The sequence below is a fragment of the Rhipicephalus sanguineus genome, chromosome 1 (genome assembly GCF_013339695.2).
Source record: "Rhipicephalus sanguineus isolate Rsan-2018 chromosome 1, BIME_Rsan_1.4, whole genome shotgun sequence".
Classification (NCBI taxonomy): Eukaryota; Metazoa; Arthropoda; class Arachnida; order Ixodida; family Ixodidae; genus Rhipicephalus; species Rhipicephalus sanguineus.
This window is the reverse complement of record NC_051176.1, coordinates 32,459,540-32,474,981: the sequence shown is the minus strand read 5'-3', so window position 1 is coordinate 32,474,981 and position 15,442 is coordinate 32,459,540. Positions and strand designations below refer to the sequence as shown.

The 15,442-nt window shown below is 44.3% G+C and overlaps 1 protein-coding gene across 2 annotated transcripts in view; it reads left to right on the top strand.

Annotated features, from left to right (window-relative positions):
- LOC119390243 (2-oxoglutarate dehydrogenase complex component E1) overlaps positions 1-15,442 on the top strand; it is a 126,417-nt gene that overhangs the window by 22,038 nt on the left and 88,937 nt on the right. For both annotated transcript variants that reach the window (XM_037657826.2, XM_037657819.2), the window contains exons 4-6: positions 816-916; positions 1,469-1,623; positions 9,002-9,148. In XM_037657826.2, the coding sequence (XP_037513754.1) occupies positions 816-916; positions 1,469-1,623; positions 9,002-9,148 (403 nt within the window). The remainder of the gene's footprint in view (positions 1-815; positions 917-1,468; positions 1,624-9,001; positions 9,149-15,442) is intronic.

Genomic DNA, 15,442 nt, shown 5'->3' with positions numbered 1-15,442 from the left:
TCATATTTGAGGATAGTGTAATGCTGCAGCGGAATAGGAGGTTAAAGGTATCTTGCATATACCGAACCAGTCGTTTGGTGTCAGTGTCACATTTCTAGGAGGTGTGCATCTGTTCTAAAGAGCTTCCATATCGAGTTGCTAGTTTTGTAAAATAAGCCTTGAATTCACCTTGCCAGTAGTCTTTTTTTTATTATTGTGAACACATTTCAGCATTAGTGTTTTTATAACACTCCTTTGTTAATGGTTTTTAAAAACTGGAATTTAAGTTTCAGCTTTCATTATATTTTCTTCTTATAATGATGCATCTTATTATGTAGTGCAGTTTGAAGATACCCAGCATGTGACAGATTTTTCTGTGCCGAGTGGCTTCTTTAGAAGCCAGGCACCTCTATTGAGTCAAGTCTCAGCAGTGCGTAGAAGTTTTGCTAGGAAATGTGGTGTTACGGTACTCAAAAAGAGCAGCCTTAAAGGCCAAGATGTCTCTCAGGACCTAGTATTTCTCTTTGCTCCGTGAGCTACAGAGCACACCCATAGCGGCTGATAGCATTCAACTCTCCTCAGACTTTTGTGCGCATTTTCTGTAATATCTTGTTGCTTTCAAATACAGGGTGCTAGATTTTGTAGCTTGAAAAGAGGAAATCCCATCATAAGTTCTGCACTTTCATTTGAGTATCGTGGCATATACTGATCTCGCACTGGGATTGGTCTCTAGTAGTCGTGCATCAGGTCTTCCGTGAAAGAAAATGCCTGTACTCTGCTCTTGGCTTTTGAGCTTGCGTGCAGCCTCCATCCTTGTGATTCCTGTTCCCGTGCAGAGGAGAAGGACATGGATCGTCTGTTCAAGCTTCCTGCCACCACATTCATTGGGGGCGAGGAGAGCACCCTGCCTCTGCGGGAGATATTGCGGCGACTAGAGGTGGGCAGTCCGAGCGGGCACCAACTGCTCTCTCTACAACTGGGCAAAGACTTTCTTCTACAACATGTCATTCACTTGTTTGCCTGTTGGTGTAGTCTGCTGATTGGGCATATGCAGCTGGCAAAAAAAAAAAAAAGTTAAATGCTAATGTTTTTAACGAGTCAGTTTTGAATGCAATTTTTGTACTATCTCGAATTTGGTAGTTGGTTAGTTGGCATGCATGAGATTATGTTAAGAATGCTCTGGCTCCTTCATGTGACAGCAGCTTTCTGTATTAATCTCGGGATCAAATAGTAGATAATGCATCCTCTAAAAGTTGTGTTATTGTGTAGGCATTCATTGCAAGAGTGATTGTGATGCACTATTGCAACTAGCACTTAAGCATGAGAGGTATTTCTTGAAAAGAAATATAATACCAGAAGTGAAATAAAGGGAATGTAAATTGCACTGGCGTCCACTCTGATTTTGGCAATCCTGACAGGAGTGTGTCTTCTCTATCTTAGGGATAAGAAATATTTCGCCAACTGTTCGTGCATTCCTCCCGTGTTCCAGAACGTCTACTGCACAAGTATTGGTGTGGAGTACATGTTCATCAATGACCTTGACCAGTGCAACTGGATCCGGGAGAAGTTTGAGTCGCCTGGTGTCATGCGGCTTAGCAAGGAGCGCAAGCGCCTGCTTCTGTCACGTGTTGTTCGATCCACTAAGTGAGTTGCCGACTCTCTCTCTTATAAACAAAATAATTATAGTTAAACTTTGGTACAGCAAAGTTGGTAAAATCTGCAAATTACTTATGCCAAACCTTTATTTAAAATGAGCCTTTTTATGCCAAATTACAGTTGCTGCCGAATTTTTTTATTTTACATAGAAGGTGTTGCAAGAAATGTCCAAACAATAGGGCAGCATAAAAAAAAAACATTTTAATAAAAGAAGAATCAACTTTATTGAATCTTCGAGGCGGTGACTGCATTTGCAACTTGATGCCCTGCCAAGCAAGTTCTCAGCGGCCAGAAGGCACGCGGAAAGTGGAAATAAATGCATGTCTAACTCGTGGTGGTAATCAGTGTTAGGGAAACTGTTGATCACATTCCCCCGCAGCAGTTCGCCATCAAAACCTCAGTAGTTGCCCATAGTGGAATGACACTGCTCTTCACTCTGTCCCATGAGCACACAGAGTTGGAAGTTGTTGATCACGCACCACAAGAGCATAAGAGCTTTGGTTTAACGTTGTATGAAAGCAAGATTGCAACGTAGATTATGCCACCTTTGTTCACATTGGCTGTGTTTTCTATTTTTCAGCATCGCACACATGCATTACAGTCTATGCTGATTGCAAACCACTAGTGTGCAAGGGCTTGTTTTTCCTTGTTAGACACAATATTAATGAGAACTAACAGATGCCAAGAAAAGTATAGGGGTTGTTATTTGTAGTAATTAGGATATAAATGTGAAGAAAGTAAAGTGGATGAAAAAAAAATGCCAGGCCTGCGCGGATAGCGCAGCACAGCCACAGCGAAAGCTGGAAGAGCGGCATTTCTAAAGCCCGTTATAAACTCTCTTGTGGCTATTAATACAAGTACACTAGCAATGTACCCACTGCGCCACAAATCATAATTTTCGGGAAGTTGGGAAGCACCCACCACGACATTATTCGTTATTCTGCGGAGGAGAGAGGGACCATCTGTAAGGCATTATGTGCATTTTGTTGATGCGACGGTTGATGACGATGAAGAATTATGGCTGAGCCCTTTGTAGTGGATTGGAAGCTTTAAACGACCCACTAGTTACGTAATTCTCATTGTGTGACGCCCGGTCGTTATTGAACTCTCCCACCACGCTTTATAACATACGTTACCAAGAGAAAGATTGAGAGAGAGGGAATTAAATTTATTAAAACCTTGAGGAAATGGATTATGGGAGCCTTATGGGCTTCCTGGGCAACCAACAGAAGTGCACTGCGAGGAACCCACTACGCTATAAATCATAATTTTTGTGAAGAAGGAAAGCAGCCACTATGCAATTTTTCGTCATTCTCCGGAGAACCGTGGTACCCGCTAAATACCTGTAAGACATTATGTTCACTTTGTTGATGCTGTTGCTGATGACGATGAAGAATTAATTGCAGATCCCTTTGTAATGGGTTGGAAGCATTCAAAAACGTTCTCGTGGCACCATTCGCGTTGTGTGACGCCTGGTTACAAAATTCGCGTTGTCTGACTCCTGGTTGGTATTTTACTCTTCTACCACACTACATTACATATGGTAATGTGGTTCCTTCCCGACATCACGCCTTTAAAGGGTCATTTTGCAAAGCAGTCTCAAGCACCGGCATGGCTCTGAGGTAGAATGCTGGGCTCCCACGCAGAAGGCCCAGGTTCGAACCTTGTTCCATCCCGGATATTTTTTCTTATTTCGAGCGATAGTGGTTACGGACACCGGCGACAGTGGCGGCGGACAACTACGGCGCCAAAAACGGCCCTTGTTGCGATCTCATAACAGCTTTCGCTGTAAAATAACTTGCCACCAGCAGGGACCGAACCTGCGGCCTTTGAATCTCGTGTCCGATGCTCTACCACTGAGCTACAGGGGCGGTCATCCTCCCCTCCACTTTATGGGGTGATTTATGGGTCCACTTTATGGGATGACCCCATAAAGTGAACGGGAGGATGACCGCCGCCATAGCTCAGGAGTAGAGCATCGGACACATGATTCAAAGGTCGCAGGTTCAGTTCCTGCCAGTGGCAAGTTATCTTTTCGTCCACTTTACTTCACATTTATATCCTAATTACTACAAATAATATCCGCTATACTTTCCTTGGTATTATTGTCTATTAGTTCTCATTAATAGTGCGCAACAGGCTTTTAAGTATAAGGTTGCCACGCTGGAGCCTATCTATCCTTGAGCAGTGCACACGGACAAGACACATGAAAAAAAAAATAAATAAACAGAACAAGGGCTGGTCAACAACTGAAAGATTTACGTCGAGAAATCCAATGTATGCAGTAAATGTGGGAGCGGATTACGTGTGAAAACACACATGCCTACGAGCAATCTTAGAACACAATCCAGTGATTCCCCTCCTGCGCCAACTGCGCCAAAGTGTGCCAAATTGGATTTACTGCGCCATGGTGATAATATCGACGGAAATTGCACCAAACTGCGCCAAAGTCTCGGGTTTGGGGGTCGTCTATCACTGGCAGTTGCTCCGCCGGCGCGTCAAAATATGTGCAGCTTGATCTTGGGGCTGTCAAAGTTACAACCACGGACCAAGAATTATTCCGCTGAATAAACAGCGCTCGTGCGTGCTTCCCGAGTAAGCCATGACGCCATACACGCTGCCGACACAGCTTCTGTTGAGCATGTTGGCTTGACGGCAGAATGTGTTTTCTGCAGAGGCTTGTGACGTCTAGGCCAATTGGCAGTGTGAAAGTGTGGTGGCAATTCATCGGTGGACATCGTCTGTTCCAGAAACGCTGCTGATCGCTCATTTCTAGCGTCGCACAGCACGTAATGAAAGCAGTGTTCAGTAATAACTACACGCGGGCCGCTAAAATGTCTGTCACTTCTGTTTCTGGACATCGTGGAATGAAGTCTGGGATCGCTAGCAATAGATATATGGAACAATATGGAATTTTCTGTGCTTCGCGTCTATGGAAGAGGACGTCAACGGTGGGAATGCGTTGACACTTTTCCTCAAATATACTTTATCCATGGATCTTCGTCCAGAACTTTTTCGTAATTCCTTCCACCAGCACGTCCGGGTTTGTAATCGCTCTTGCGGTAAATACCCTCTAAGAGGCCCTGCTCTTTTGATCTTGTGAGTGCTAGGGTCCCAATTAGAATTTTATGCTTGCTTTCTTTAAAAAAAAATCTCATCTAATTAATACAAGCATGCCTCCTGGTCGGAGCAGCCACAATTCGGTTTTAATATGTGCAGCTGTCAGTAGCGGGCCCGTTGTTGATGGCCCACTGTGAAGCGGCTATGCCATGTTACACATCCACCCCTCGGTTTCCGGGTCAATAGCTGACGGTTAAAAAAAAAAAATCGCCAGGCATGCATCGGACAAGCAGCACAGTCACAGCAAAAGCTGGAAAAGTGGCCTTTCTAGAGCTTGTTGTAAACTCTCTTTGGGTGATACAAGTACACTTGCAAGGTACCCACTACGCCATAAATAATTTTTGTGAAGTAGGGAAGCACCCACTACGCCATTATTCGTCATTGTGCGGAGAAGTATGGTATCTGCTACACATCTGTAAGACATTTGTAAGGCATTATCTGCACTTTGTTTGTGTTGTGGCTATTGATGATCCATAAGAAAGGGGACGTCAAGGACCTGAAAAGTTACAGGCCCATCAGCTTACTCTCCGTTGTCTGCAAGCTATTTACAAAAGTAATTGCTAACAGAATTAATACGACATTAGAGTTCAATCAACCAAAGGACCAGGCAGGATTTCGTACAGGCTTCTCAACAATAGACCATATTCATAATATCAATCAGGTGATAGAGAAATGTGCGGAATACAACCAACCCCTATACATAGCCTTTATAGATTACGAGAAGGCATTTGATTCGGTGGAGACATCAGCAGTCATGCAGGCACTGCGGAATCAGGGCATCGGCGAAGCCTGTATAAACATAATGGAAGAAATCTACAGCGCATCCACAGCCACTATAGTCCTCCATAAAGAAAGTGACAGAATCCCAATAAAGAAGGTCGTACAGCAAGGTGCACAACGCCAGTGCTACAGCAAGGAAACCGATGTGTCTTTTCACTGGGTGCCGCGGAATGAACCCTTACGCTCGAAGTGGCTTAGTGTCATGCCATTGTGCCAGTGTGCTAAACAGTCAAAAACTCTGCGTGTGTCGCAAGCCAATGTCTCGTTGTCAAGTTCTCCGTCCACATCCATTGCGGCGATTGCGGCAAGCTTTGATGGCTTCGATGGCCGTTGTTGCTGCTGTGGGTCCCCCTACTTTTGCTCTGCTGCTACTAGTGTCCGTGGTCGCGCAGTAAAGGCGGGCAACGTTGGGCACGGCAGCAGTGACGTATGAAAGTCTGATTTCAGGCGGGTGATTTGAAGTGCGCTAACGCAATGCGGACCACTAAAACGTGATTTTATTTCAAGATAAGCACTTCCTTGGCATAAAAGTAGCACTACGAAGCTTCTGGACCGCTATTTCAACAATCAACGTCGACTTAATATTTGCCTTTAGTGTCCCTTTAAGGGTAACTGACTGGATTCCAAGAGATGGCAAACGCGTGAGGGGGAGACAGAAAATTAGGTGGGTAGATGAGATTAAGAAGTTTGTAGATATAACGTGGCAGCAGAAAGCACAGGACCGGGTTGACTGGCGGAACATGGGAGAGGCCTTTGCCCTGCAGTGGGTGTAGACAGGCTGATGGTGATGATGATCGATGACAAGACTCTTCTTCATTTACTTCGTTATAACTGATAATTCGTTATATCCGTGTTTGCTATATCGAGGTTTGAGTGTACTTGACTGCCACACAGAGGGCCTGGGTTCAAATCCCATTCGATCCTGGATATTTTTTTCTCTCATTTTTTTCTTATTTCGTGTGATAGCGGTTACGGACACCGGCGGTGGTGGTGGTGGCAAACAACTGCAGCACGAAAATCGGCTGTTGTGATCTCATAACAGCTTTCACTGTAAAATCACAGTTTCGCTTAATTAAGGGCAGAGCAATGAATGCGATACCAGCAGATTGTATTGTTATACAAAGTAAGGCTAGCAGCTAACTCTTTTGGATCCGATCTTGTGTAACTCAACAAAACGCTGGTTTAAGGGAATATGGCCGCTCCAGGAACGGAAGCAGTTTTCGTGCTGTCAGTTCTGTAAACACGAAGTAAGTGTTGAGAGCACAGCAAGTTTATGAGCAGTCTCCTAATGCATCGAGATAGCGCACGCCAGCGACTGCGCCCTTCGAGCGACTGCAGCCCCCTCCTTCCCTTCCCTGGCGTCCCTTCATGCCCCTTACGAAAGACGGGCGGGTTGTTTCCTCTCTGTTTGATGAGCAATCGATGGCAGGCCTGGCACACGTGGCGATGTTATCGCATGTGCTCTCTGTGTGACGGAGACGGCCGGCTCGTTTTCACCTCCGCCTCAGCCGCATTCATCGCCAGCACTCGCGAGCTTTTACCCGCCGCGGGTAGAATGCGCGGGTGATGTTATCAAGTTGGACTTTTCCAGGCAAGCCGGTGCATGTGCAAACGATAGTCTGGAAGCACTGCGAGAATGCTCTTGCTACAGCACAGAGAGGGCTCAGAGAGAGGGAAGGGGGTTTCTGAGGCTAGCTAAGTGATGTCACGTTGTGCTCAGCAATATAATTGATCAAGAGGAAAAGCACCTGGCTTTCGCCTTGGTGCCATCTTAGGGGAATGCATCTCTTTAGCATTGAGGCCCTGTTGTATGTCGCGGCGTTTGTCTAGCATGATAACAACATAGATGCATTTAGAGTGTTCTTTGATAAAGCACAATTTTATTGATCCAGTATTCTGTTTATTTGCTAGTGTCGAAAATAATCACTGAAGAGGTTATTCCAGAGCACTCAGCTGCATGGTGCCCTTATTTTTGCATTATCGAGTGAAATATGGAGTGCTTCTGAGATGATTTTCTCCATGAGATTTGCAATGAATCGAAATACTTCTCTCTCTTCATAAGAGCCCCATAATAATTAAAGTGCTCGAATGTAACTGCGAGCTGCTTCTCCAGTGTACTCTAGGATATGATATTAGCTGCTCCAAAGTGCTCCAAGCTAGAAATTTTTTGCTGCTCCAAAATGCTCCAAGATAAAAATTTTGCTGCTGCAAAAATTTCTTCAAATGAGAAGTCCTCGGTAGCATCACTGGCAATCTCTTCGTTAGATAGTGAAACTGACGGTTGACTTATTCAATTTTCACTCCTAGCAATGGGGTATGCTTCAGCGGTCTCCCATGTTCTATGATCATGATGCTGCATAATAATCGAGGTTCCCTTGTTTGCAGAAACCTCAATTATCATGCAGCATCGTTATCAATAAGCAGACAACTGTCGATCGAGACCGGAGTTACAAAGATGCGATACTTTGACGGTGTTTTTGAAGATACAGACATACATGTTTTTTATTCATTGAGCTCAAAATGAACAATAGAAGTAATACTGAGGATGCTTTCACAATTGTGAAATCAGCCAATAGCCATGTTAGTCGCTCCTGCTGTGAAGTCCGTTTCCTTCAGGTGCATATTTTACAGCTGCGTGCCGTGCTATACTATTTCGCTCACATGTTCACAGGAGCCCTGACTACTGATTGGCAGCGTTTTCTGACTGTGGTCAAAAAGTGTTCGAGGGTCCATGTAATTGATGTATGTTTTATACCATTTACAGCGAATAGTTTTTGGCTAATACTATACAGCCGTGTCATATCCACCATATGAATGTAATTTCACCATTTAAAAAAGATAATATTAGCATTCATCAACAAATATCATGGTGCTCTTTGGCCACACCTGGCCCATGTACCAAAAACCCCTGTGCGTCATCATTACCATGGCAACAACAAGAACACCAAATTGGGCACTAATGTTAACAACCAGACATGGTGCAGAATATGGAACTGTGCTGCTATGTTCATAGAGTGCGTGATAATGCCATGCGCTAATGCGATCATACACATGCCCACTTGCCCTCCTCCGCCCCTTTTCAGCAATGAGGAGTGTGTTCAAGCGTGTCTTTTCCAGACACTGCTGGAGAAGATGCTGCTTTCCATTGCACGGCATGCGATTTAAAAAATACAACTGCGAAACCTGCACGTAACAATCATTTGACCAGATGTTCATAGAAAACAGAAATGCTGTCCATATTGCATTGTTCATGCTTTGGTTTGACATTTTCTCAGAAATTAAAGCAAGCATTTAACTAACATAAGGTAGGGTAGATGTTTGCAATTTTTAGCCTTTTGGAAGAATACACAATGCATTGCAAGCAGTGCTCATTTGTTGCTAACATTTCTTCACTGAACCTAAGCAGGGATTAGATGCTACTTACTGGAAGTACTAAACTGCAGCTGCCCTTTCTTTGGGGTCGCAGATTCGAGGAGTTCCTGGCCAAAAAGTGGGTTTCAGAGAAGCGGTTTGGATTGGAAGGTTGCGAGGTGCTCATCCCGGCCATGAAAACCATCATTGACCGGTCTAGTGAGCTCGGCATTGAAAGCATTGTCATGGGTATGCCTCACAGGTGAGTACTTTCCTTTTGCTGAACATATCTTTGGGGAGTGCACCAAGTCTGCCAGAATTCTTGCTCTGAAGTAATTCACTTGGGAGTCCATCAGACTTTTGAATGCAGCAGGGTGTTTAGTTCTATCTTTTCTCATTTTGCACCACCCATTTGGGAGAAAGTGTGCATATGAAGTGCTGCTCAGGGCAGTGTAGCTGTTGCTGTTGAATGGAACTTGCGAAACATGATGCAGCCACAATTCAGCTGTTGCATAGGTCATTCCTCATTTCTTGTGGCACAATAAATGTAGAAAACAATGAAAACTGTATCCATCAAGGAGTCTTACACTTCAGGGGCATTGTAATTAAAGCAGGGTGTTTAGGCATGTGCGAATACCTAGTAAATTTTAGGTTCGAAGCGAATAGTAGTGATTTGGTCGAATAATTTCAAATCGAATTCGAATAGTATCTATCATATATTGTAGGGGTGTGCGAATATTCGAAATTTCGAATATTTTTCGGATAGTGTTTGCTATTCGATTCGATTCGCACTGAAATTTTACTATTCGAACTATTCGAACTTCCCAAAGACAAATGCAGTCAACGTCCGGTTGAAAGTGACCCCTTCAGATTTTTGATATGCTTCACCTCATTACACTCTCGTATTGCGGCAAAGCTGCCTTTCAAACTCCGTTACGGTTGAACTTGGCCAAGAGAGAGTTCGGTTGAAAGTGGTCCCTAGATTTTCAATATGCTTCACCTCCTCACACCCCCGTATTGCGGCAAAGCTGCCTTTCAAGCTCCGCTGCGGTCGCAAATGTATTAACTCAAGAAAACGCTGGTTCCAATATGGAGATGAAAGATGTGGCAGAATTGGAGGCTCAATTAATGCTGTTTTGGACCTGAAATTTGGGCAGGAAGTCCGAAAAATCGGACGCCGAAGCTTTTTAGCATCAAAAATTGCAGATGTTCTTATATATCGACGTCTACGAGGCAAATTTGGAACTCCGGACTTGAAGGGAGCACACCCTTGTCTGCCACATCAGTTGGGCTTCCACAAAACTTGAAAGAGAAGGAGAGGCTGAGGAAATGGCATCTCTGCCTATCACGTGTAAAGTGTTGTCGGCAACACTTTGGTTGCACCAAATCATGTACATAAATACAATTCGGCCTCTACATTGCCTCACTCTTGATAAGAAAGACAACTATGAAATATGACCCCACCAGCGCTTCATCAACCTCGCGAAAAAAAACACTTTCATGTTGCTATCTCACAAGAACATACTTAGGGATTCTCTGCAACGTTTTCTGTAATTTCACTTCGAATTATTCGAAAAATGTTTGAGAAATATTCGAAAATTATTCGAAAATTATTCGATTTGATTCGCACTCAATTCAATCTTTATTATTCGAATTCGCTTCGCACCCAAAATTTTGCTATTCGCACAGCTCTAATATATTGTAAAGAAAAATGAGCATGTTTGTCATGACCCAACTAACCTGCACAGTATTTTTTATTAATTGAAACAAGTCATGTGCAGATGTCATTCTTTTTGGTTCAAAGAAAGTGGAAGGATCTCTGAATAGTAGCAGGATTTGACTGCCGGTAGAATGCAAGTGATAACCTGTAAAATATGTTACATTTTAAGATATACCATACTTAGAGCGTATAAGCCGGTATAAGAAGCTTTTAAACTTGAAAAAATGATGAATCGATGTGAGGGTAATATGTTCATTTAACCTTGAAGTGGGGCTTCGCGGCAGTGCGTATTTTTCCTGGAAAGGTGTATTCACGGTGTAGCACTCCTCCACTTTAGTGAAACCATCTTTACAGGGGGGGTTACATGAGGATTACAGTAGACTCTCGTTAAACGGAACCTGGAGGGACCAGGAAAATATGTTCCGTTTAACAAGAGTTCCGTTTACTGAGACATGAACTGGGTTGAAACATTCAGGTATGAAACCAATCATACTAAAGGCAGTTCCATTCAAGCAGCAATTCCGTTTAACCCCTTAAGTGCTTTATTTTTTTGAAAATTTCCCAACCAAAAGTGCCTATTTTTTTTATTGCTGATTTCGAATCTGATTGTACTAAAAAATAGCTAGTCGATGTTAAAAAAATATTTGTACCACATACTTAGTCAAATCAAAACACGGAATAACGCAAGGGGGCCTGTTGCAGCTCCTGCACCAAAAGCGAGTTTCCTTTCTCAATTTTTTCCCGTTTTCTCCTCGCTTCCGAGAGCAAACGAAGCACATTTGAAGAAACTGCTGAATATATTCCATAAGGTCAACTGGCAATGACAAGTTGAAAGTCTTGCCTGGAATGACCAAGAATGGAAAGCGAGGAGGCTTCACATGAGGATTGTCCCCATCAAGCAGGATCCACTGGCGAGCATTCGCGATGTTCGCTTCCGAGCTGTTTTCCATCATCACCGGAGGAGATGCTCAATTCACCGCCTTCGCTGTCTTCACTTCCGGACACAAGATAAACATCTGTATTCGAATGATCATCACTCGAAGAAGATGACGAAAACGAAAAGCCTCTTTTTCGTGTTGACGAGCCAGTTATGCGTGGGTGGCCGCCACCGTAAGCCATCTTTTCATACAAAAACCGCGCTCTTTCCGCAGGAGAAAAATAAATTGCCAAGTAAATGCTGCCATCTGGTGGATTACACGCAATCTAAGCTGTAGAAGAGCGCCTCTTGTCCTGAGCGCTAGAGGGGAGTACCTATTCCGCTAGGACGAGCTCTGCTCGTCCAAAGCAGTTTGGGGACAGTTTGGGCAGGACGAGCTCTGCTCGTCCAAAGCAGTTAAGGGGTTAAGAGATTTCCATTTACTGAGAGTCCACTGTAATATACACCTATTCATTCATTTCGAATACTTCGAAATTTCCAATAATTTAAATTGAAATCAAAACGAATTCAAATACTGTAATACAGTCGAAACCCGCGATAACGAAATCCCGAGGGAACGAAATTCTCGCCGCAACGAAATATTTTCGGAGCACCGACGAACGCCCATAGGAGTCAATGCATTTCGTAACTCGCGACTACGAAAGATATTAATACCGCAGTCCCTCATTAACGAAATTTTTGAAACAGGAGTGCGCAAATAATCTACTCTCGCAACATTAACTACATTCGAAAACTGCTGAAATGCATTCATGCTACACTTAAATTGTTCAAAACTACTCTCGCAACATTAACTACATTCGAAAACTGCTGAAATGCATTCATGCCACACTTAAATTGTTCAAAACTATCGCTACAGCGCACTTGAGAAGCAGCCGCCATCGTTGTTTACAAAAGAAAACAAAGGCATTTGTGGAGAGTTTTCTTGGTCGCTTGGTGCAACGTGAACTTTGTGTTGCCATTGCTTCGTCCAAGTTCGCTGCCTGCGAAGATGCCGCCTTCAACGAAAAACTTAAAGCTCATCACGCTGGAAGATAAAACTGCAATCATCAGTGAGGTGGAAAGGGGCAGGAAAAAAATGGACATCGTCGAAGAATTCGGCGTTGCGCGCAGCTCGCTGTCCAAGATTCTGCGCTGATCCCCGCTGATCCAGCGGAGCCGGAAGAAGGTTCGCCTGTAGGTGCACTTGATGACGGTACTGGTGACAACGCAGTGCCGCCAAGGTAAATGTAAATGGTAGCGAAGCTTCCATAGAAGCCCATACGTTCAGAAAATGGCGGCTAATCAGCTGCTCATAGGGCTTAGCGCCATCTGTGTGAGGAGGGAACACTTTCGGCGGAACAAAAAATAAAGCGGATGTGATGCAATATCTGGTAAAAAGTGACGTCATTTTGTTGTCACTAGCGCGAAATTTGACCTCAAAATATTTTTCTTAGGCCCCTTATCGCTAAGGACTCGCGCTACGGCGAGCCGGCAACCCCTTGGCGAGTTCATTGAAGCCATAGCGCTCATAAGACAGGGACCACAGGAAGAGGACAGGACGTGCACGTCCTGTCCTCTTTCTGTGGTCCCTGTCTTATCAGCGCTATGGCTTCAATGAACGTAACAAACCAACTAGCCCAAAAGTCTGTCCCCTTGGCAAGTGCGCTTAAAGCCAACGCTAGCTAAACTAATATCGACCAGTGACTAAACAGCGGTGTTTACGTGTACCGCCGTTAAATTCGCCTTGGCTTTACTAGGAAACCTTAGTCTTGGAGCTTTTATTCTGCGTTGGTGTCACCTTCCATAGGGTGAATAAAGTAGGCAGCAGCGTACCTCTCATGTTTGCAACGTTGCTGATGTTCTTCGCGCATGCGCAGGGGACATAAAGAGCGCATTGCATGTGTGCTTTCGTTCTAATGAGGAGAAATGACTCCTGGTCACGCCCAAATAATGATATTTCAGTTTTATTCAATGGTCACAATAACGTAATTTTATCACACCCTACACAATACGCAACAAATGTCGCAATAAGTACAGAAAGTACGTACACTACATGCACTATGTTTTGCCTTAGGTTCCGATAAATTAACCTTACGTGTAACGTATCAAGACACGCGAATTGTAGCGCGACATATAACTTAGCGATCTGCTCACCGATAGCAGGAAATAAAGTAGGCACTGCGTGTTCACGAAGGAAACCCGGCAGCAGGAATACTGATCCATGAAAATCCAGCACGCACACTACTCCGAACCGTTGGCCCGGTGTCTTATCTAGAAGAGAAGGCTCGCCAGGCATACGCGTATTGCTATTGCATCCTTGGAACACCACATCGTTTCCGCGAGTACCGAGGAAAGCGTTCGGCGTGAAATGTTAGCCACGTCGTGCCGTTGCCCGTTGAAAACTGCAGCCATCACGTTCACCAACGATGAAACGCACCTCGCAACTTTGCGAACACCAAAATCAAATTCTCACCACAATAATTCACATTACGCATGCAAGTGCGAAACACCAGAACACGTGAGGGGGCGTGTCGTTGCAGACGAGTTTACGAGCGCGCCTTTCGATGCACCGCAAGGGCTGCACTGAATAACAATGACGTGCGCCTCTCTTCAGGGGGCGCTAAGAAAAAGGTTTTTCGTAATAATTAAACACTATCCTACATTCTTGGCACATTGTACCTACATAATATTGTTCACGAAATAAATGTAATTTGTAAAACATTAAGATTGCTTCGCCCTTGAATAAAACTTGGTTTTTTGGTATTAGTGTTTGTTCTCTCTAAACATAGTCGCGCTTCAATCGCAGCACCCATAATTCTCCTTGCTGGTGTCGTTGGCAATAGATTCTGAACCGCTTTACGCCCGAAGCTTCGCGACCCATTTGGATCGACCTTGGTGCCGCCGTCACTGACCAGTGCATGGGGCGAACTTTGTGCCGGTGCAAACGTGATTACCGATCGAGAGGCATGAAATTGCTGCATGGCAAGGCCCGGAAAAACAAACTTACTGACTTTTGGGAATAAAATGTGTTTTTTGTAAATTCCATGTCTTTTCTGCCGCATTCTCGCGCCAACGAAATTCCCGCAATAGCGAAATTCCGTGCTTTCCCCGCCGATTTCGTTATTGCGGGTTTCAACTGTATTCGTTCGAATATTCGAAGTGCTCGAATATTCCCACAAGCTTACGGAAGTTATTTATTCAACTGATTGGCAATCTGGCAAATTGGCAAATCTGGCAAACGGCGGACCTCGCTACTGCCAGCAAAAAGAAAAAAAAAGAAAAAAAATTTGTCTCGTGTTTAGCTGAAATGCACCTTCGGAAAAGAAGACTTGCTTCACTGAAGCAACACAGTCTTGACACGCGGGAAGCATGTCACAGCGTCAGCGCGTCGTGATACGACCATTCACCCATTTTTTATTTCTTTTTGGTACAATAAAGAATTTAATAATGGCCAGTGTGACGGAATTCGCAATTTGTTCTGGCTGGAAAACATGATCACTGGTGTTTTTGAACCGAGTTTTCGAAGTAGGCGTTGCTGGCAAGAACTCCACCAGCAGTGCAAGTACGCAGATTGGTGGAGCAACCACCAATCGGATGTTTGCATACATCATAAATTCCGTCAGAGTACCCTTTATTATTTTTTCTTTTCCCAGAAAGAATGGGTAAACCATGACGCGCTGATGTTGCGAGCAGTGTGCGTCACGCTGCCCGCGTGTCGCCGCTCTGTTGTAGTGAAGCACGTCTTTTCCACAGGCGCACATTTTAGCTGGCCACGAGACCGCTTTTTCCTTTTTTTTGCGCTGGCAGCAGTGAGGCTGTGATGCTGCACCTGTCACTCATTAGTATCGCTACACTGCATTGCTTTGTGGCTCCTAAGGGCCGTCATTTTCGCGGATTTGCGGCAAAATCTTGATTGGGAA